This window comes from Pungitius pungitius, chromosome 5 (genome assembly GCF_949316345.1).
Source record: "Pungitius pungitius chromosome 5, fPunPun2.1, whole genome shotgun sequence".
Lineage (NCBI taxonomy): Eukaryota > Metazoa > Chordata > Actinopteri > Perciformes > Gasterosteidae > Pungitius > Pungitius pungitius.
In genome coordinates, this window is record NC_084904.1 from 1703386 (window position 1) to 1724886 (window position 21501).

At 43.1% G+C, this 21501-nt stretch overlaps 1 protein-coding gene across 3 annotated transcripts in view; it reads left to right on the plus strand.

Annotated features, from left to right (window-relative positions):
• grid2 (glutamate receptor, ionotropic, delta 2) overlaps nt 1-21501 on the plus strand; it is a 301762-nt gene that overhangs the window by 184009 nt on the left and 96252 nt on the right. For all 3 annotated transcript variants that reach the window (XR_009956209.1, XM_037481965.2, XM_037481966.2), the window contains exons 5-8: nt 1867-1920; nt 8535-8708; nt 12438-12599; nt 16180-16299. Coding sequence is in view for 2 of the 3 variants with exons in the window: in XM_037481965.2 (XP_037337862.2) it covers nt 1867-1920; nt 8535-8708; nt 12438-12599; nt 16180-16299 (510 nt within the window). In the remaining variant the exon portion in view is untranslated. The remainder of the gene's footprint in view (nt 1-1866; nt 1921-8534; nt 8709-12437; nt 12600-16179; nt 16300-21501) is intronic.

Here is a 21501-nt window from a genome sequence, read left to right on the forward strand (position 1 = left end):
CATCTTGGGCTCGCATGTCTAAGTGTGACGCTTTGATATTCCTCGTCCGGAGGCCGGGCTGTAGGCTGTTTGCTTGATTCGATCACAAATAGTGCATGAAATTGAATTACACCGCTAATTTTCAATTTACAGCCATCGACTCAATAGCAACGCCCATTCTCCCCCCTTCCAGCTGTAAATAATAACAATAGTATAATAAAATGCCTTTACATTCATATTTCTTGCACTTTCACACACGGAAAAACAGACGATAATATTCATGGGCACACTGTCTACTATCTGGTAGATAACAGCCCCTATGCATGTGATTGTCTAAAGAGTGATGTGGCTTGCATACCTATGTGTGTGTCTCAGAATGAAATGTGTGTGCACGATATCGTGGAATCGACCCGTGTCTTGTCAAGTCATGCCTCAGTTTGAGTAGCAAACCTTGACCCTGAATGTCAGCCAACAGCAGGCGTGTGCCAGAATCAATGATTTTCTCTTTTGTTGGACTCTTTCATGAGTGACATTTGGACAGAGGTCAGTACAAGAACAAAATGGTGTTTGGCAGTGCGGCTTCCACTCAAGGAAACCCATACGTGATTTTTTTCGGGGGGGGGTGCACGGCGAGACCATGTTGCAGATCGGCCCGAGTAATTTGATTGGTCCCTGACTGCAGAAAGGGGGTCAGTTTGATCTCCTGACTGCAGAAAGTGAGGACGCAGCTGAAGCTATATGCCTCTGTCATGCTCGTCCTGGAGGTGGAGGAGGAAGCACTGAGTGAGTGACTGCCACCTGCCGGGATGCCGTCGAGTTTCTAAAGAGACTGCTGTAGTCTGTTGTAGCTTGTGTGTGGGCGATTACGCATGCACTCGCACACAAACAAGGCAGTTTACCATGTTAGAGTTGTGCTTGTGTGCTCGAGAGAGAGAGAGAAATACAGATTGAGTGAGTGTATTGAACGGTTGCAGCCCCTGAGGAGTCACGTCTAGTGTTAGGACTCTGCCCTTTCGCTAATTAGCTCGGAACATCTGCCCAGACGGCTGCCAGAGGGAGGCTACAAGCGGGAGAAGTGGAAACACTCCCCGACACTTTCATCCATGCGAAACACCTTAGAACACACATTTACATTATTTTACATGGACAACGGCTTTCACAAATTAAGTTAAATGCACACATTTTAGAAGTTACTTTTCATCATAACCTTAATGAGCACCAAGGGATGTGAACAAAACAGCCGGCCAGACCTCCGGCTTCTCTTTGTCTATCTCGCCCATTCGCTGCTGTGTTCCCACAGTAAAGTCACAGGTAAGAGTGGAGACAAAGATGATATTCTAGGCATAAATCTAGTGTTGTACGGCAATCCTTCCCTCCTCTCCCGTTGTTACCGCTTTTCTGTGTCGTGGCCATGTTTCCTGTGGACAAAGTGTTTGACGGGGGCCGCTGAGGTTCCAATGATGAAGCTTTATGAACACGGTGGGAGATTAAACCACTATTAGCCACGCTCTGGCAGCTCGCTCCAGCTGTTGCCATTTGTTTATGGCTAAAAAGTGTTTTATGACACACAGCGCAGTAGCCACCTAAACAATTACACCAAATGATGTACGAGTGGCTCTGTATTTTTTTTACCGCTGAGGGAGAGGGGAGAGGGGGGGGGGGTGGGGGGGGTTTCAGTCAGAGAGAGAAATGAGCAATTAAAGGAGTGAGGAGACACAATTAAAGGGTTGGGTGGGATTGAGACATGTGTTCAAGCACGGTTGAACCATCGTGTTCAGAAGGGAACTGAGTGATACACCAATACACGTGAAAGTGGATCATGTGTGATGAAAACAGAAGATGCAGAATTGTAGATGTGACGTGTTTTTTTTTTCTTCTGCGTTGCAGGTGGTGGAGACCAACCTGGTGGCCTTCGATTGTCACTGGATCCTGATTAATGAGGTGAGTGCAGAGGCAAAGATTTATGGATCCTCTACCCGGGCGTGCCTTTAATTCACTTTATTGGTTCAATTACATCAGGGGTATTTATAGTTTTTTATTCCAGAACCACTGTAATCTCTTCGATCAGTTAGCTATTTAAAGGATAGAGTATAGATCATAAACTTTGGTCCAATAATTATTATTATTTTTAGTTTATCATGGTGAACTTCAGCTGCTGTATCCGCTGGAATAATGTTCATCACTCTTCAAAGAAAAAGCCACGGTAAACAGTCACAGATGACAAAGGGACCTGTAAAGATCTGTGTTGGATAAGCATATATTCCCATTCAAAATCAAGGTCAATTCAAATTCAATTAAGGTCTTTCTGGATTTTTTAGAGCTGAAAGAGAACTGAGACTCCACAAAGTGATTGAAGATGGATCATTTCCTGTAGCTCATGTTCTCAATCATAGTGACAATACTCCTCAGTAGAAAAAAAATGTAAACTGAGATTCAGACAAACCCAGGAGCGAGTGTGCAAACACATCCATGCACAAACCCAAAGAGCAGCGCCAGTTGGAACGGCAAAACGTACTTTCTCGCTCCCTGTTCCATTTTCAAGTCGTCCCCTGTAACGCTGCCACATGCTGCAAGGATCCACTTTCCTATTACTAACTCAGATATGCAAAGAAATGATTTCTGTTTGAAACCAATGTTACCATGCTTGACATGCATTAAAGCTGCAGGGAGAGCCAATCATTATTTCCCGATGTTTGCTTTCAAAATGTCATGAAGGTTTTTATTTTTGCTCTTTGATTTGGATGAGAGGCTGCAGCAACATTGTCACAATCCCCGCAAGTACCTCAGAAAACCCTGTGGTAATATTTTTACATTCGGAGAGTGAAGGCAAAGAATGGGACCAGCCTCCGCACTTTAACGTAGATGGTGGTAAAATCGCTTCACAACAACCACTCTGTATTAGTTACTCTGCTTCACAGAAGGCCTGTTATGCCGTTTAAATGTGTCTCCTCTGCTAATTGAAATAAATGCCATGCTTTAATATGCAGGAATTTTCCATTCACTTAAGAAATGTGGTCTTACACTTTCATGGCAGAGTTGTCTATCGTTACTCAACGCCGTGGCGCTGGTGGGGTGAATTCGGACTGAACGGTCCAATAGACTGCTCTCTCATCCTGTCAGGCATCAGCTGTTGTCTAACACTCGTCAGGCGTCCTGGCAGCAAGCAGCTCTCTGCTTATCTGTTTTGGAGGCCTAACATGTCATCCTGCAGCCCCGGTGTGTGTGTCTGACAGCAGGCCGCCTGTAATACTTTCCACCTGCTGCCTTTGAGAACTCAATGGTCAAATGATGTCTGGCAGGTCCAGCGCTCCCTCAGCTTGTATGTTAAAGCAATGGCAGCCCATTATTGCAGGTTTTAATAAAATGCCAGCAGTTGTGATTGACTGAGTCGGCGTCTCTCTCTGTCAAATAAAAGGTTCTGACCTCACGCATTCCCAGATGAGCCACATGTCTTAAAGCAGAAGCGCGGTGTGATTTAGTGGCATCATGTCGTCAGGCTGCAAATTGCATCCAGTCGAATATCGCTTTGCTCCCTCCCTTCCCAAGTTGGTTACAGAAGTAAAGGTAAAAATGGTAAAAATGTCAAAGACCCTCAGTAGAGCCGGGGTTTGGTTGGTCTGCTCTCGGCTCAGATAGAGGAAGGGGACCCGCTCCTATGATGTAAGCTGGCAAAAACACGGCAACTCTTGGTTGCAGCTGATAATACACAAATGGAAACAATCATTTTGGGCTGTCAATAGATTAAAATGAATTGGCTAATTAATCGCACATTTTGAAATGTATTAATCTTGATTAATGGCGATTAATGGATGTTGTTTTTAATGGACTAATCATCATTCACTACTCCTAATTGGGGAAGTAATATATCTGTGGTAACAGAAGAAGCTGATAGTGTAAATGTTATTGTGTGAAATAAATGAGTGTAAAACTCTCACAGTCAAAAATGTCTCACCTTATGCAGTACCTCAGCCCCTAGACACACATGTTACATTACATTACATGTCATTTAGCGGGACGCTTTCATTCAAAGTGACTTACAATGAGTGCATTTCAACCATAAGGATACAAACTCAAAAGAACAAGAAACATGGGTGTGAGTTCCCATGCTTTGGGCATTTTGCTGTCAGACTCTGTCTCACGCTCTCTTGCTTCTCAACCAAATGTCACGCCACAGTTTAAGATGTCATTTCAAATACGGCAAGAACCAGTAAGTAAAGTGAATATAATGAAAGGAGACCAGATTGGGTCATAGGTGGAACAAAAAAGGCTAATTTGACTTACGTCTCTCCACTCACGCTGCCTGCAAACACGCGATGGCAGTTTCTAAAAACGTAGACAGTGCATCAAATGCTATCCAAGTAGAAGTCTTAGCAATCTTTGTGTTAGCTGGTTGAGCTATTTATGAAAACATACAAATCAATTATTTTGTTGATTTTTATTACCAAAAATAGTTTGAAGAAAATTGACAAATGGAGGTAAATAATTAATTTCTGTGGAAAATGAAAAGGAAGATGGAGGCAAAACAGACGTGCAGATGTGAAGGAAGGAGAAGAAAGCGATGGTGGAACAGAGCTCATACGATCCTCTTCTCAAAAAGAATCTTCCTTTGGAGATTCCAAAGTATCGGGCGAGCTTGACTTGGTACGCCGCAGATTTGGGAGCCGAATATGCAAAAGTGGATGCCAATTGACACAGTCTATGACACAGCACGGATTGTCATTACAGAGAACACAGTTTCCATCAGCACAGTGAACACAGTTTAGTGTCGCAGCTTTAGGATGTTTCCAGGCCATGGAGGAGCTTCCTTCCCGAATGTACCAAAGAATCCCACCTATAGCCAGGCTCTGTCTTTCCCTTTGCCTTCACGATGCCATAGCTTTTCCTCATCAAGATTGAAATGTAGTCACAGACTGTTCTAATGTAGAAATGCAATTCACACAACTGGCTCAGTGAAGTCCCGCATCAGGGTGTTTGAAATGGATCGTATTTTGCTTTACTTCAAGTCCTTTATTACATGTTCTTTGGAGAATGAACCATCGCACGTGTAAAAGTGCTCTCCGTACCTGTGGTTTTTTATGGATGAGGGGGGGGTCCTGTGTGGTTGTCATGACTCTGCTTTATCTACAGCCAGCAGTCAGACAGCCCCGCTGAAGGAGAGTTCACAGTTCATAATTGATCATCCTTTCCTTCCCCTTATCTCCTTGGTTCTGCTCAGGCAAAGGAGCTGAGGAGGAGTAGAAGTAATGAGGGACACTCGTGGCTTTTCTCTTTCTCTCTTTCTCTTGAGTTTGGAGGAATTCTCCATTGTTGACCTCACTCGTTCTGAACGTCGTCGTGGTCTTTTCGTCCTCACTCATAATATCGTTGTCAATCATCTCTATTGCCGTCCAAACTGTTTCCTTCATTATTCTCTTTCTCTCCAGTCATTTATGCCTTTTTGTCTCTCAAGGGAACAAGTGCATGGTAATGAGATGAAACAAGATTAGGCCTTTCTGTCATTTTAGCTCTTAACATATCAGTCCATGATATGCAACGGCATGTGACTGAAATTTAGAGGCTTTTCATGCTTAGAATATGATTATATGGTCTATCTGTTAAGAACTCCGCAAATGAACGGTGGTAAAAACATACCAAAGGATCAAAATTAAAGTAATTCTAGGCTGCAGTTAGCTAAAGTTAAAAGAACATTCTTTACAACACTATTTACAGCTCCAATGCTTGCAGGGGGGGAGAGTGAGCGAACGCTCTTTGCACAGCTGGAGGTTCCCCAGTACGACTGCAGCCATCCAAGACGCTTGCTGCTTAAGCGGCTCTCCTGCAGCTGTTGCATGTTGTGTTTTTTTTTTATCTTGTTGACAGCGAATGTGACACCACTTCTATCCAGGTGTCCCTGCGTGGTCTCGAAATCTGAATCCAAAAGGTTTGGGATCACAGTTTCGTCGAAGATTCGACAAATCATATTTAGTGTTTACAACTTAGCTCTGGGGGGTTGCCTCATCTATTGGCTGAATGTGGGGAAGCAGCATCGACAGCATTTGTGGAAACTTATCAAATGTTTAGGAAAATGACGAGGTAAACCATTGGCCTTTTTCAGATTTCTTTTGAACCCTTCGATAGAAGCAAATGAGAGGGATTGTGTGCTCTAAGAACCAAATGGTAAGAAATAGGGAATAAGAGCAGCAGAAAAGGGTTGGAAAACATTATTTTTTCCCCAAATCAGTAGATACTGTAAGAAAAGGGCAGGATTTAGTGTCTCCAGGGGAGACAGAGAGAAAGGGGGCGGGGGGGGTGCTGAGGAGGGAAAGAGCAGAGAACAAAGTATGCGGGCCAGGGAAGAAGCGCCGAGACCAATTGAGGATGAGGGATGTGTTTTTGGCTTTTGACTCTCATCTTCAAGTAAAACACTAAAGACAAAGATTTGGGTCCCTCGGGGGGGGGGGGGGGGGGAGGATAGAGAAGAGAGAGGTGATGGGTTGAGGTTGATGGGGGGGGGGGGGGGGCTGCAGACCAAAACCTCAAGTTTATGGAGTAAACAACTCATAAGTCACTCTATATATGAGCCCGAGGGGGTTTGAGGGGTTACTACCTACGGGTTAAGGAGCCCCAAAAGCAGCATTATTCCTGGTCGGGGCTTTGATTGATGATGATCTGTGACGATGATGGATTTTCTCAAGCTGTTAATAAGTCAATCAGCTGTAATTATTCCACGCCTGTTTAAATGGTGAAATATAATCATTTGGTCCAGATTGTACCGAACCAAACTAAACCAGACGGTTCACGTGTTTCACATCTTAATATTAATCAATATTTATATAGAGATTGAGCACGGGGGGTTGACAATGAGGGGCATGAAGAGAATTATGGGTTATGGACATAAAAAAGGAGCAGATTTATAATAGGAGACAAGTGACAGCTGAGCATCAGTTACTTTGTTAGTGTTGATGAGCGACCTTGTGAGACTTGATATGTGTGGTCGTGTCGTTCGTCACATTTATTTACTCTCAGCCGGTAAATGGCTCAGGGCTTTGAGAGCCATCGCCGAAAGTCACACTGGGTGAATTCTAAGTTAAGTTTGTCCCCAGAGAGACTGAGAAGAAGATGCAAACAGAATGTGACAAAAGAAGGAAGACTCTCAATCGCCTGTTGAGAGGACAAATCTCATTTTGATATTTTCCGTTAAATCTGTGTGCGGGCGGATCTATGTTTGTTTGAGTTTGATCCTTTGAATCGGAAACTCTGGTTAATTCTTGCCTGCCGATGTTCCTTTGCATGCCCTTGACTGCCTGCTGTGAATTCTAATTCTCCTTTGGCCCACAGAACTGCCTTTTTTTTTTTGTGCAATTTTTTCAGGTTTTTGCTCTGTCCTGTATCTTGTATCCGTTTGCTTTGTAATTCCGTTCCCTATAAGAGTTTATGTAAGCAACTATTTGGGATTTCTGCCACGTCTTACCCCAAATTCCAGCAAATTTATTTATTTTCTTTTTCAAAGCATAAGCATTCTTTTCTTCTGCTATCAACTTCCCTGCATTTCAAGAAAATGTAAATTTGAAAGCAGAGGGGGAAAAAGTGTCCGTCTGCTCCGTTGAGTCTCAAATGTCACGTACCTCTCTCTAAATATTTATTTTACCGGTGATTTCCAGAGCAAATGCATATGTTTGCCTACAGAGCGAGAGCCATATTTCAGCATGATTAATGCTGATGAGTACAGCTATACCAATGAAGCCTGTATAATACCACCTCTAATCACCATTGATCGCATCCCACGAGGACTCACCAGCCTTAATGAACGTTAATTACATTAAAATGAAATCTATTGAGAAAAGTCAATGAACCGGTGGTACCTATAGCATTACACCTCGAGAATATAAAGTGTGTGTGAGGGCTTATTTATGTATGTTGCACAAATAAAACCGAATCCAAAGGGATCGGCGGAACCAGAAGGATCTCCTGAAAACACACACACATATCAACGCATACGCTGACCCACTGCACGCACAAAGACCGCAAAGGCGGCCTCGGCTGGTGGCAGCGTTGCCTCCACAAGGGACGATGAACGTCCAACTCTCATCACATGACTCCATGCAAATCGCAGAGGATGAATAGAGACCCACGGACGGAGAAAGGAAGAGAGATTTTGTCCTAGGGCTAAAATTAGCAATGATTCCTCCCCCAAGGTTTTGCAGGGACATGCAGAGAATGTGCAAACTGCAAACACACATGCATGCGCACGACACACAAACACATGCTTTTACTTCTCTCTCTCTCCCATCCTACCTCTGAGATAGTAAATGTTGTATTCACGTGTCAGTGTGTGGATAAGGGGAAAAGTAGAGCATAGGAAATAAAACCTAAAGCACTTGAAACATATCGAATGCATGAGAAACATCTCATTTGACGTTGAGGTGAAATGTTGCTTTTAGGTGTCCTGCAAAAACAGATGTGATGGAGCTGTTGACATTGATTTTTCTCTTTCTCCTCTTCTGAACACTGATCATTTCCCACCTGATCCCCACCACCGCCCCCCTCCTCCTCCTCCTCCTCTGTCCGTCCCACAGGAAATCTCAGACTACGACCTGCAGGAGTTGGTGATGAAGTCGATCGGTCGGTTGACGCTGGTGCGCCAGACGTTCCCCATGCCTCAGAACACAACTCAGCGCTGTGTCAAACACAACCACAGGATCAACACGTCCCTGTGTGACCTTAAGAACCCCAAGGCCCAGCAATTGGAGGTGAGTTTGGTTTAGATCGTTGATACGTTGGTAGAGAAGGTCAGTCAGTTTTTAACAAATGAAATAACTGTACTGATTATATGTTTTTGTCTATTATGTGTGTCTTTATTCCCTTAGACGGTTTTTGTTAAATTAATATTGTTAGTATTTTCGGCGTGTTCAAGGATTGGAAGCCCGGTCGGGGATAATTTAGCACAAATCAGCCAAAACAACTTCTCTCGTTCTGGTAGATTTATTCATCAGATCACAGGTCAAGTATAAGCGCTGCATTTGCAAAGGCAGGAGCAATCCTACCGGCCCGCAGGCCGGAAGAACACACTACCTAACATCAGCAAGAACATCATGTTTTATAACCCGAAAGACAAAGAAAAGATTTCTATTGGCCCTAAGCTGGCGTAGGGGATGAACCTTCTCCCCCCGCCTCTAAGGATCCGGTCACATCCAATGTCCAGACCACCTTGCCTAACGTAAACAATGAAAAAAGTGTGTGTGTTGAATGGTGTGGTGTGAGTTCCAACCCCCCTTATCTTACACATCTGCTGGTTGACCCGCTGACCTTGCTTCCTTAGTCAGAACAGAAACCCTCCCCATATATGTAACACAAGAAGCTTCTGTCTATAAGTATGTTATCTAGTTCTTAATGGCATTAGTTAGAGCACCCCCCTGAAGCCAGATTATCTGGCCTCGCTAACACATCTTGCTCGCCCCTCGACCTTGAATTCTTCAGCAGAACAGGAAAACAATTTTCTATCTCAAAACTAAGAAAAAAGCTTTTGATTATCAATATTGTTAAAAGAAGCCTAGTTTAGAATTATGTTTGAAAAAGGCTAAATGGAAATATGTCCTCCCACTTTAAATCTTCTACTCTTTGCATCTCGGATCCACGCATTGTCTGTTCTGTTCATTTTGAACTATTCTAGTGTGTCGGCGCTCTAATTCACTCGAGATCTTCCAGGAATAAAAGGTGGTTGGGAATGCTGAGAAGCTGCTCACGTGGCCCCAACAAAGCTTTAGTCAATACATCAACGGTAGCCAAAAAGTCAACAAGCTACCAGTAACGTGTGTAAAAAGCAGCTCAGTTGTCTTTTTAAAACGTCTCTCAGTCTTGTGGTTTGACATCTCAACAAATCTCCTGTTTCCGAGAAGCTTCCCAGTGAACCGGGCTTTAAATTTGACATTGTTACATCGAATGCCTGCGAGGTCTTCTAACCTGCAACAATAATCTTTTTAAAAAAAATCTGACACACACACACACGTGTATGTGTTTTACTCAGAACACACTATTCAGCCAACAAACACGGTGACAGTTTCTTTTTTTTACCCTTGAGGTTTTCCACAAATTTCTTTACTTTACTAACATGTCCCCCAGGGTGGCAATATGTTTGCAATTATTAGCCCTTTTGGTGTGTGTGTGTGTGTGTGTGTGTGTGTGTGTGTGTGTGTGTGTGTGTGTGTGTGTGTGTGTGTGTGTGTGTGTGTGTGTGTGTGTGTGTGTGTGTGTGTGTGTGTGTGTGTGTGTGTGTGTGTGTGTGTGTGTGTGTGTGTGTGTGTGTGAGTGAGTCATCAGGCTGCCATCAGCGGAGAAAATGGAACACAATCTTATTCATGTGTCAAGACAAAAAAAAAATGAAATTGAATTAATGTGCTGTTGATTTATGTGGATGTGAAGGCCTTGGGGGAACACATTTGATGAAAGTTTGAAATACATTCAAAACAGAAACATGGCCTTAATGTTTATTTGGATATCTCCCTTTCAAACCTAAGTCAGTGACATTCAAGGCTTTTCAACTGCAATCAGTGTGCGGGCCTTTTTTTTTTTTTTTTTTAATCCAATAAAAATTCAAGTAAAAAAACGAAAAAAAATGCCCCGAAGGTAAGAAACCAGCTTAATACATATGTTTTTGAAAGGTTGATTAAAGCCACTACTTAGTTTGAGCCTCTCCGTACAACATAAGCCATTGTTGACTCCTGGAGGCCCGAAGCATTGAATAATGTATTTTAAATAAAGCTTCTAATATGAATCGAGTGCTTCTCAAATGTGAAAAACTTTGATTATGTCTCATTTCGAGTGCTTTTCGTATTTGTTAATCCCACTGTGGAGGGCTGAGGGTGTGCATGCGTCAACCCACGCGCGTGCACGTGAGTGTAACACCTTTCAGTCAAGGACAATGTGTTGTTGGGAGCGAGGATAAAAACACTGTTCATGCACCGTGCACATGTTCAGTTTGACATCCTGTGCGTATGTGTGCGTGGGGGGGGGGGGGGGGGGAGTTGGGGGGGGGGTGCTGGTGGGTGTAAATTTGGGAGGACGAGGAAACGAGGGATGGGAGAGAAAGAGGAGACAGAGGAAGCAGATCAGCTCAGCGGTCAGAGAGTGGCCCAGAAGCCCAATTTCACACTGCACTGAAGCACATCAACTCGGGCTGACCACACACACACACACACACACACACACACACACACACAGTGCTGCAGAACCCAGTGATCATTGAAGCTCCCCTTAGAGCCGTAGACTTTCACTTTAATTTTCAGAGAGAAAGCAATAGGCGCAGAGAGAGTGAAAGTGACTGATAGATGGACAAAGATAGCAAGTGGAAGACTAAGAGATCTAAGGGACACTTTGATAACAAAGTGAGAGAAAACGTATAAGATTAACACGACGCCATGAGTTTCCTTTTGTTTCTGCGTCAGCCAGTCTGTCAGTTAACTGTTTGATGTGTGAAAAAGGAGCATATATTTCCTCATCACTTGACAGGACACATTTAAGATAAGCATTCTTGAAGCAGAGTGATGGAGTGAACAAACGAAGTGGAGGGTGCTGCCCGTGCACTGAATTATTGTTTTTGGCCGGAATGTATTCATTCAGCCCTTTGAGACTTCATCTCTTCTTCATTACAGCCCACAACGTTTTTTTTTATTTTTTAGTTACTAGGATGAATTTTCATCTGGTCATGAAACGGTACAAATGGAATACTCTTTATGAACCTACATAAGTCACAGTTTCACTAATTCTATGTAGGTATCCTTAATGTTTGTCATCTCTACCGGTTCTGGTCCCAGAGAACACCGACATAACATGGGGCAAACCGTGAAAGCTGTCTCCTCTGATTTAATATGTATTTTATTTTAGTTTAGTTTATTTTAGTTGCTGGTAGTTATTTCCAAAAGGCAATGTCTTGATAAGAATGGTTGATTAGTGTCAAATATAAATAGTTCCTATAATAAGCCTGTTTATGTGGAATCCCACATATTGGGTATTTTTTTTACATCTAGCGTACTCATCATAGTGTGTGTACGTGCACGCACAGAATCACGCGTAGCTTATGTTCTCTTTAAGACAGAGACAGGAGGCTCTGTAAATCACATAACCATAGATCACGGACTGAATAAGCTCTACACCTCATCCCCCACTCGTCTCATTCTAATTATGTGGTGCCAAGGATCTGTCAGTACATTTTAATTAATGTCATCCTTCAAGCGTTTTTCCGTGTGCTTTTAGGTGTAAATTTGCACTAAAAGAGAGCAGCAGTTTCACGTGAAATAATTGCGTTGCACTACAGGGGCGGTAAACACACTGTACATACTATATGCAACGTTTTTGATCTCATCACTGAATCATTTGTTGTTATGTACAGTAAGCATTCTCCCCCTAAAGGCACAATTGAGATTTATCGCATCACCTCACTTTCTCTCATGTTTGTGTGCCGTCTGTCTTTCATTCCTCTTCAGATCAGCAACCGCTACATCTATGATTCTGTGTTGCTGCTGGCCAACACCTTCCACAGAAAGCTGGAGGACAGGAAGTGGCACAGCATGGCCAGTCTGAGCTGCATCAGGAAGAACTCCAAACCCTGGCAGGGAGGCAAGAGCATGTTGGACACTGTCAAAAAGGTACGGAGACGCAGAGGAACGTACACACGCCGGGAAAGGGAATTGAGCTACAGTAGCCATGCAATAACGGACACAGGGTGGCTGTGGGACACACACACACACCTCAAGTGTTGTAACACTTTTGGAATTTTTCTGAAATAAAAACTGTGCTCAGGTGTCAATATTTTGTCAAATTTGTATTATGTCCGATTCAACCCTGTTGATGGCCCCAATTTGATCATGGGCAAAGATTCAAAGGCATCAAAGAATAGAGCACTGGGAAACATACGTCTTTAATATCTTCCATAACAATAGGTGGGAAAAAAACAAAACATATTTACATTTTACATATTTTAGCTTTTCGATTTACCCGGTATCGTTCAAAAGTTTAAAATTCGATTCCTAGTTTCGATTCTCAGTCCGCCGGCGCCGACCGGAAATAGAAACCGCTGAACACCAACGAAGAAGCGTCCACCGGAAGTGTTGGCGTAACAGCGCGATCGAACATGGCGAGCGTGCGTCGGCGGTCCAAAGTGTGGTTACACTTCTCGAAACAAACCGAAAACTCGGCAAAAAACTCCCGGTTGTTGTGAAGTTGTGACGAATCAGACGAGTGCGTGCGCGCGGGTGCCGGGTGGCCCGAGCGGAGCGGTCCTATCTGTTAAAATGAGCAGTGAGGCTGGCGCTGCAATGAAAAAAGATTGTGCTAGCACTCCCCGCGTCGACCGCTAGAACCCCCCCCCCCCGTCAGCGAAAGTGTCCCTGATTTGAGGTTGGGAGAGTTGCCCCCCCCCCCCCCTGTGTGCCCCGTCTGTGACGCGCTGCACCGACCGTCCTCCGCTGCCTCCTCCTCTGGCTCCAAGGGTCCATCAGTGGGAGCAAGGTAACGTTTAAGTACCTGCAGTATCATACACTCATGTGTAAATGTGTTTTTGTGAGGTTTCAAAAATAAAGCTCTCTCGAGGAAAGTGTTAAAATATATTCATAATTTATAATGTTTATACAATATTCAAGTTCATAGTTTGATATTCATATTGTAGTTGAAAACAGCCCTGTTAGAAATTCATAGTAAAGCTAATAAAAAGTTCATAGAATTAACATTGATGGAGACTATTTCCTTCAGAAAGACCCTTGGTTAGCTAGCTTATTTAAAATATCTTAAACTTAAACTTTTTTGACCCTGCCTCCTAAAAGAATCGGAATCGAGAATCGCTGGAACCGGAATCGAAACAAGGAATCGGAATCGTTCAAATTCAAACGATACCCAACCCTACCCATGCTGTCAAAGTTCTTGCTAAGGTCCGGGGGCTCAGAAAAGCCTCCTCTTCTGCCCGACCAGGAGGGGAACTCGACCAGCTAATGTCACTGTGGGGCTTTATTATATCTCAATCATCCAGTAATCAGACTCTCAGGTTGTGGACTGTCTGCCTCCTCAGGCGCTCTGCCGCTGTGTGATGGTTGCAGGTGAGTTAGTGTCGCGATGAAAAGGGCTCCCGTGTTTGAAAATGCAAATAAATTATTCAAAAAAGTCTTCACGCCTCAGAAAGAAAAGTTGAGCTGAGTCTTCATTACTACAGAAAAAGCACAATCTTGAAAAAATGATGAAGGGAGCATGTGTTTGCAATTCAGGACAATGTGGATGCACACTAGTTAAATCCACCAGTCACTTTTAAATGCAGTGTCACTGTCTTCTGAAAGATGAAGGATTTTGTACTGCAGCTGTGATTTCTTTTTTACCTCCCGGGCCTATTCCAATTGGATCGATTCCCTCTGTTTTGCTATCAATTAAAAAAAAAATGTATTAAAAAACACTCCAGGGACGAAGGTTTGACTGAATGATGAAGCCGAGTGAAATGCTAATTCAGGTTCAGCGTTAAAGACAATAACAAAAACGTGGGCGCAAATGGCTTTCATATGTATCTCTGCATTTCACCTTGAGATCAGACCGGGGCTTGGCAACACTTTCATCAGCAGCTCCGGCTGTTAAAACCGACCCCGATGTGCGTCTCCACAGAGCTGTGTTAAAGAGCCCTGAGCAGTGATATGGAGTCGAGTTTCAGCAGCCTGGCATCGCTTCCACTCCACGGTGCGTCAGCAGTGAGCTTTACTCACTCTCACTGCGCGTGCCCGTGTGTTTAATCAGCGTTTTGGTATTTGGGGCCGTTATGGTAATGATGAATGCTCATCGTCAGCTGTTCACGGGGAAATGTATTGATGCGGTTCGTTTTGGTTCATTGACAAATTCGGTAGGTGGAAAATGCAGCTGGTGAAACTGCTTTCACGCTGATCCTCAAAGCCTAAATAAAGGGCCGTGTTTGAGCTGTTTCTATGTGACCTAGATGAGTTCAGGTTGCAGAACACAGACACATGTGTTCATACATTTAAGTGTCCAGACAGACGAGGCCAATATGTCCAGAGTGCCCACGAGGCGCGTTTAAAGTCCCAGTTCATGATGTGAAAATATTGACTTTAATTTCCTTGATTTCTTTTTCATATTCATTGTTGTCCCCTTTCACCTTTTTTTCCTCCAGATAAACATCTGGAAACGCCTTTTTATTTTGCAAATTTGCCTTCAGTCTCATGAGCCCCGGTGGCACGTTCTTTGAATCTGGAGCAACTCAGTTTGATGATTTGTGAATATATTGTTTTGAATACCCAGTTGCCGGCACTAATTAACTAAATATTTATGAAAGGCAATGATCAGCATCTGATCGGGTTCCACCTCTAACAGATCATCATGTATTATGGGGGGGTTGACTACACATGTGTCCATATGATTACACCTAGACATACATTTCTGCCTACGTGCTTGCACCGCGGCCCAAATCACTGCGTGCAATCCATGTTTTGTGCACACACGACCATCAATACACACACACACACACACACAGACACACACACACACAGAGCATGAATCATATGAAGGAGTATAACACCTAGCCCTCCCCCAGCCTGAGTTTTACTTTCCCTGACAGGTCAAAACAGCAGGTGGATCAAAAGGTCGGGGACTGACACCATGTGGGGGGGGGGGGGCAGTGTGTGTGTGTCTATGCGTCTGTAAGCTTGGAAATGAATCTACCTCTCCACATAAGTCAGCGTTGTACACCTCAAACCACTTACGATGGTATTCAGTCAGCCGGGTACTTATAACCGTTTGTGTAAATCTTGAGTCGGATCGTCTACAAGCAAATGCACACATCTACATCAATACAAAATGCAACATATTTCTGTATAATACGGCAAGCATAACATTTAGCTATTCCGTACATGTACTTACCCATGAGATATAATCATTCGATTAGAGCCAGGCTGAAGATTCATGTCGCTGCTTCACTCTGAGCAGTCATTATATCTGATCTTTAGCAAGGATAAAAAAAAAAAAAAACCTTATTTAATCTCACATTTGCCAGGCAGAATTATTGATGGGGTCTATTAAATCCAAAAGAATATTGCACTATTGATGAGACGCGACATGATTATAGGGAAAAAGATTATGACGACAACTCCGATGACCACAATGCAACGATCAATTTCGCTCAACTACGGTTCTAGTGAAAATAAATACCCTGTCAAATCAAACGATTCTGTCTCGTCTTTGCAGTTTGGAGTCAGCGGCCTCACCAGCTTTCTGGAGTTCACCGACAACGGCACGAACCCCAACATCTTCTTCGAAATCCTGGGAACAAATTATGGAGAGGACAGGGGCCGAGGAGTCAGCAGGGTAAGTCGTCGGAACTGAACTTCCGCCGTGAGGTGGAATTGCTTAAATTCCGGAATCTTCCGGGGGGATTCTGCCGCATCTGCCTGACTCCTTGTTTTCATTTAGCCATCTCTTTGCTTGTGGCTGTCCTGCAGATTCCTTTCTGTAGACTTCACATTAGCATTCGGAAGTGGACGGCATTGGTTTATGATTGCCAAAACCAAAAATAGTGTTTTCATTTGAGTGGTGAGATGCGTTGTGTAGCTGCACACTGTTTTCTGGGGCTTTTAAACACTTTAAACACTACCTTGAACTCGTACACTTGAGGTTTGTCATTTTCATTTTTGTCTCGTTTAAGGATGACAACAATTACAGTGCCCATTGGGACTTGTAGGAGTGTCATTTTTAATTTTATATTTAGGTGCATTTTGCAGTTTGTTAAATCCTTTTGAACTTACATTTGTCATCCTGACACATTCATTTATTTTTTCATCCCACTGTTTAAAAAATAATAATTTGTTGATGTAAATGATATGAATATGAAATTTAATAGTTAAAAGAAACATTCAAAATAATTACTGCAACTGCAGCTCACAGTGAATGAGGGATTCAACCCCTTTGCAGCTGTGTGGCACTTCAGCCACAGCACCCATGCATGCAAAGTATTAACTCTGTGAATGAACTGTCAATGATTGGTAACCCGAAGCTTCTTAGAAAATCTAAAGTGCGTCTAAAGTATATTCATTTTTCATTAAGGACGGTACAGTTTTAGTTCATTCCTGATGCACCGCAATTAGAAAAGGCCCAACAATCCCTGAGTACTCAACGTAAGCAGATCGTACCTCGCCATGAAAACAGTCAGGTAAACGTAGGAGACCAAGACTGGTGAGGTATTAAAGACATTAAGAAAGAGAGAGAGACATGAAACCCAAGCACACACACACACACACACACACACACACACAGGGTGCGTCATCCATACGGGAGGGATCCCCGAACAGATAAGAGTTGAGATATTGACCTTTGATATCGGATAATGTGGTGAGACACCGACATAATGCAGCATGCCCTCACAGACACGGTCAATCTTTAAAGCACGGCATAATTCCATCTCGGCGCATTTCCCAAATCAGAGAGCTTAATTTACCAGAATGCAGTTTAGCTGCCACAGTCTCCCTCAATACTTTGTCATTGGGTTTCAAATTCAGTTCATGAATGGACTCAAATAAGGAGAGGAAAATATTCCTCTCATAGCGCCTCCGCTATGTAGTAACTGGACCGTGTCTTTCTGAATGACAGAGCCTTCTAAATGGTTTTCATCCACAGCATGTGACCTGCAATAAAAGCATGGCAGAGATATACGATAGGCCGGGGCAAAGGTTATTGAGAATGTCTCGTACCGCTCTACTTCCAACGCAAAATTCATGAAAAAAAGGAAACGATAGAAAGAAATTAAAACCACAGGATAGAGAGTAGTAGAAAACCAAATCCCATGCTGTTCAAGCATTCCACCATGTGTTCACGTGAACCGCTATGTGCAAGAATTATTTTGTCTTTTGTTGGAGGTTGATCGTGATCAAAGGCCTCAATGTAAATTGATCACGGTGTAGAGCGAGCGGTCTCTCTCACCCCAGGTGTGAACATCTTCCCTTCCGTAATGATGGCATGTGGGACAATGCTTAACTCCCAGGTTAACGATGCCGTAGGAGTCACCACTGTCAAGGTGATCGCCTCGTTTTATTATGTCTTTCATTATTATCAGTCATGTGCTTCTACACGTTTGCAGTGATGCAAGTATACAAAGATAATATGTAGCCTCAGGGAAACATCCTAAATAGATTAAAAAAAACATATTCGTTAAGCCTGAACAATCACCGAGTATTTGAATAGCTGCTGCTGCTTTAGATTCGGCTCGGAGTCACATTAAACAATTAAACATTAAACAATAAGCAGCAGCATTGACTTTAATGTTATAAAATGGTTGGAACCTGGGCATTTCGTGACATAGGTAACAGAAGTGGAAGCTGTGAGAAAGAGCCAATTATGTTTTTCATTTCGGGTTGACATTTTAGAAATGTTAATAAGGGGATAGTGACATTGGCCAATTAAAAAAAAAAAGGACACCCAGAATTGTTTTTTTCATCATTTTCACCGGCAAAGTTCATAAATTTGATGGATCGGGAGCCAACGCGACGTAAAGAGAAGTAATTGTTTCAAAGCTACTGCATCAACTTCTTTTATTTCCTCGTAGGAATAATTTCTTTAGATGTATCCAGCCATTTAAATGCTCTCGTCAACACTTATAATGTAACATTACCCCACATGGTCACATGGTAAAGGGCTGCTAAACATTTCATCCGTAGCATTTTGCAAACCTGAAACAAAACATTGTTCTTTTAAGACTCCACTCCTGCTTTTGTCCTGCAAGCAGTCAGGGACACAGACAACGGACTTCGCCACAAGGTCCAACTCTTGAACCAAATGAAATAAACATTGTTTTGTGTTTTTTACAAATAGATTCTCTCTCTCTCGGTCTCCCATCCCCACTCCCACCCCCTCTCACTGGCCACACCGTGTGCATTACCTTTATGAAGGCAAATGTATTTCTCTCAAACCCCACTGCTTTCATGGCATTGATGTGTCTTGTAAAAAAGAAAATGGATAATGGGGGCAACCCCATGTATTTTACATAGGAGACGCATACAGTGCCTGCGAAAAGATTGTGAATAATGCACAACAGGCCCCCGAGGGGCCCCCCACATTAGTGCAACTCCTGGGGTTTTGAGATATAATGTGTGTGTGTGTGTGTGTATCTGACGTCATGGACGCTATGTAAAGACCTAATTAGGGCATTAACACTGTTCTCTGTTGAGAATACCACTTAACCCGATCTTTGTTTCCAATCCGTCCTCACTGGTCCTTCTTTCTCATCCCTGCTCAGAGTAATGACATACTCAATGTCCAGACTTTTTTTTTCTTTCCCTGTCCTTCCCTAATTAAGTCATTCTTCTGAGGACATCACCCTCTCTCTCTCGCTCTCTCCCCCACTAACTCCTTCCCCTCTTTCTTTCCCCCACCACCCTAACCTTATGCTGCCTACCATTTTTATGAAAGTTGCCTTGTAATGATATTTATCCCCAGCACACTTGCACTCAGATGTGCATACAGTTGTGAAGTGATAACGATAATAGCAACCACCTCAGATCATCACCATTATTAATGTGACGCTGTGGTAGAATTGGCTCTCTGCTCCATTACCTTCAGGGGCTGTGCATGGAATCCTATATATCTCTATATCGCTATACATTTACGGGCACGCCAGGCTCCACCACTCTTATATAGAGGCGACAAGTCGGCCTTGTGTAATTGCTTTGTTACTTATCTGTGACATCTTAAATGCCTAGAGAGAGGAAAAATGGCTGATTTGATTTATACTTTAGAACTAGCCACAATAAAAAAAATAGGGTTGTGGCTGAGAAGGGAGAAAGCGAGGACAGGGGGTGGAGGTGATGACTGAATGGGGAAAGACTGATTGTTGCTAGATTAAGGAAAGGGTGAAGAGGAGAGAGGTAAAATGAAACCGAGGGAAGTGGTGGTGGGGGGGGGGGCGTAGATGACCTATTCCCTCATATGTCCCATAACATAGCAGTGTCGGTCATAATACTCACAATCATTACACTTACTCTCTCACGCTTCCCCCTGAGCGGATATTCTCCATCTTTTTGGAAGACGGAGCGAAATGTTCTCCCTCTTCATGGGAGTCAATGGCCTGCAAACTGCTGTGTTCTTAAATTGAGGTCACCTTCAATTATCATCTCTCAGTCTCGTCTGATGTATGTGCTGAATTACGCTAAGTGACTTTAGAGAGTCATGTGACCTTGGAGCCCCCCCGCCACCCCCCTCAAAGTGCTGCCATCATGCAAGAAACATTTTTTCCATTACAAGTTTTGAAAGATTGCAGGACATTTTTCTCAATGTAATAGCTCCATGAATGCACCCCCCCCCCCCCCACACACACACACATTTGCATGAATATTTGGGCATGCTTTGAAATGCTAAGCTAACCCCCTTGTTTTTTTCTTCGCATGACAATTAACGTCAGACTTTGAGACCAATATTGTATAACATAAATAATTCAAATGCATGCAGAGTTTATTTCCCATTTCAACGCTTTCACCAAGTTAATTATTGATGACAGAGCTCCTCTCATAAGGCGAAGTCAGAGTGGCACACAAAGCTGTCGGTTACCGTTTTTATAGAATATAACAGAAACTCTCCACAGACGGATGTGTCAACCTGTGTCCCTCAGGAGGCACAATCTGAATCACTCTCCTCTTGTTTCCTAATAGCAGTGCAATTTTGTGGACTCGTGTCACAGAACTAGAGGGGACATCTTTTACTCTGTTGAATTTGCAGCATACGTCTGCGTTATGGGTTCTATGGTGTCACGAAAAAAAGCTTCTCTTTGAATGTGTTGCCTACGGGGACAGTGGGAATATGCTACAAGTCCGAATATTTGTTTTGTTTTTTTTCCATTTCTATTGGATCACTCCGGCAGAGTACAGTACCGGACTCACAGACTAATATCCTGTTGCTGCTCTCTGTGATCCTGTACCTCGTGATGCAGGAGCGCAACAGGACTCATTCACGTATTAGCTGTTGAAATCAAATCTGGCTTTTACTGAATGAGTTTATTGTGTTATGCTAACATTCCTTTAATTGAACATAACAGCATATTCAGTCAGGCTCATGGACCTGTGATAAGCCGAACTATTGGCTGAATAAAATGGTTTGTTTAATGATAGTGATACAAAGCTGTTACAATCCTTCTTAAGAGAAACATGAGACATCTGTGCTAAATGTCATGGCTTCGTTCTGAAGATATTTACCTTAAAACCTCAATATCAACCTTATTGTTGTCTAGAGTAAAAGTCATAATGATGATATCAAATAAACCCGCGTAGACGAAGGACATGTGTCCAACTTTTGTCCAAATGTGTTTAATAAAAAAAGATTTAGAGCAGTGTACAGACGCCTCTCGCTGACCCTGGAACAAGGATGAAACTCTAAATTGCAAGTTAGCCAGTGCTATTTAAGGGAGGTTATATGAGGGGCAAAACCAGTGGAAGTGATTATTACAATTATGTAAAACTCTCCAGCAGGTTGAGAGGGAGAGGGTGATGAGAAAAGAAAGGGAGGTCAGACAGGAAGTACCAAAGAGTA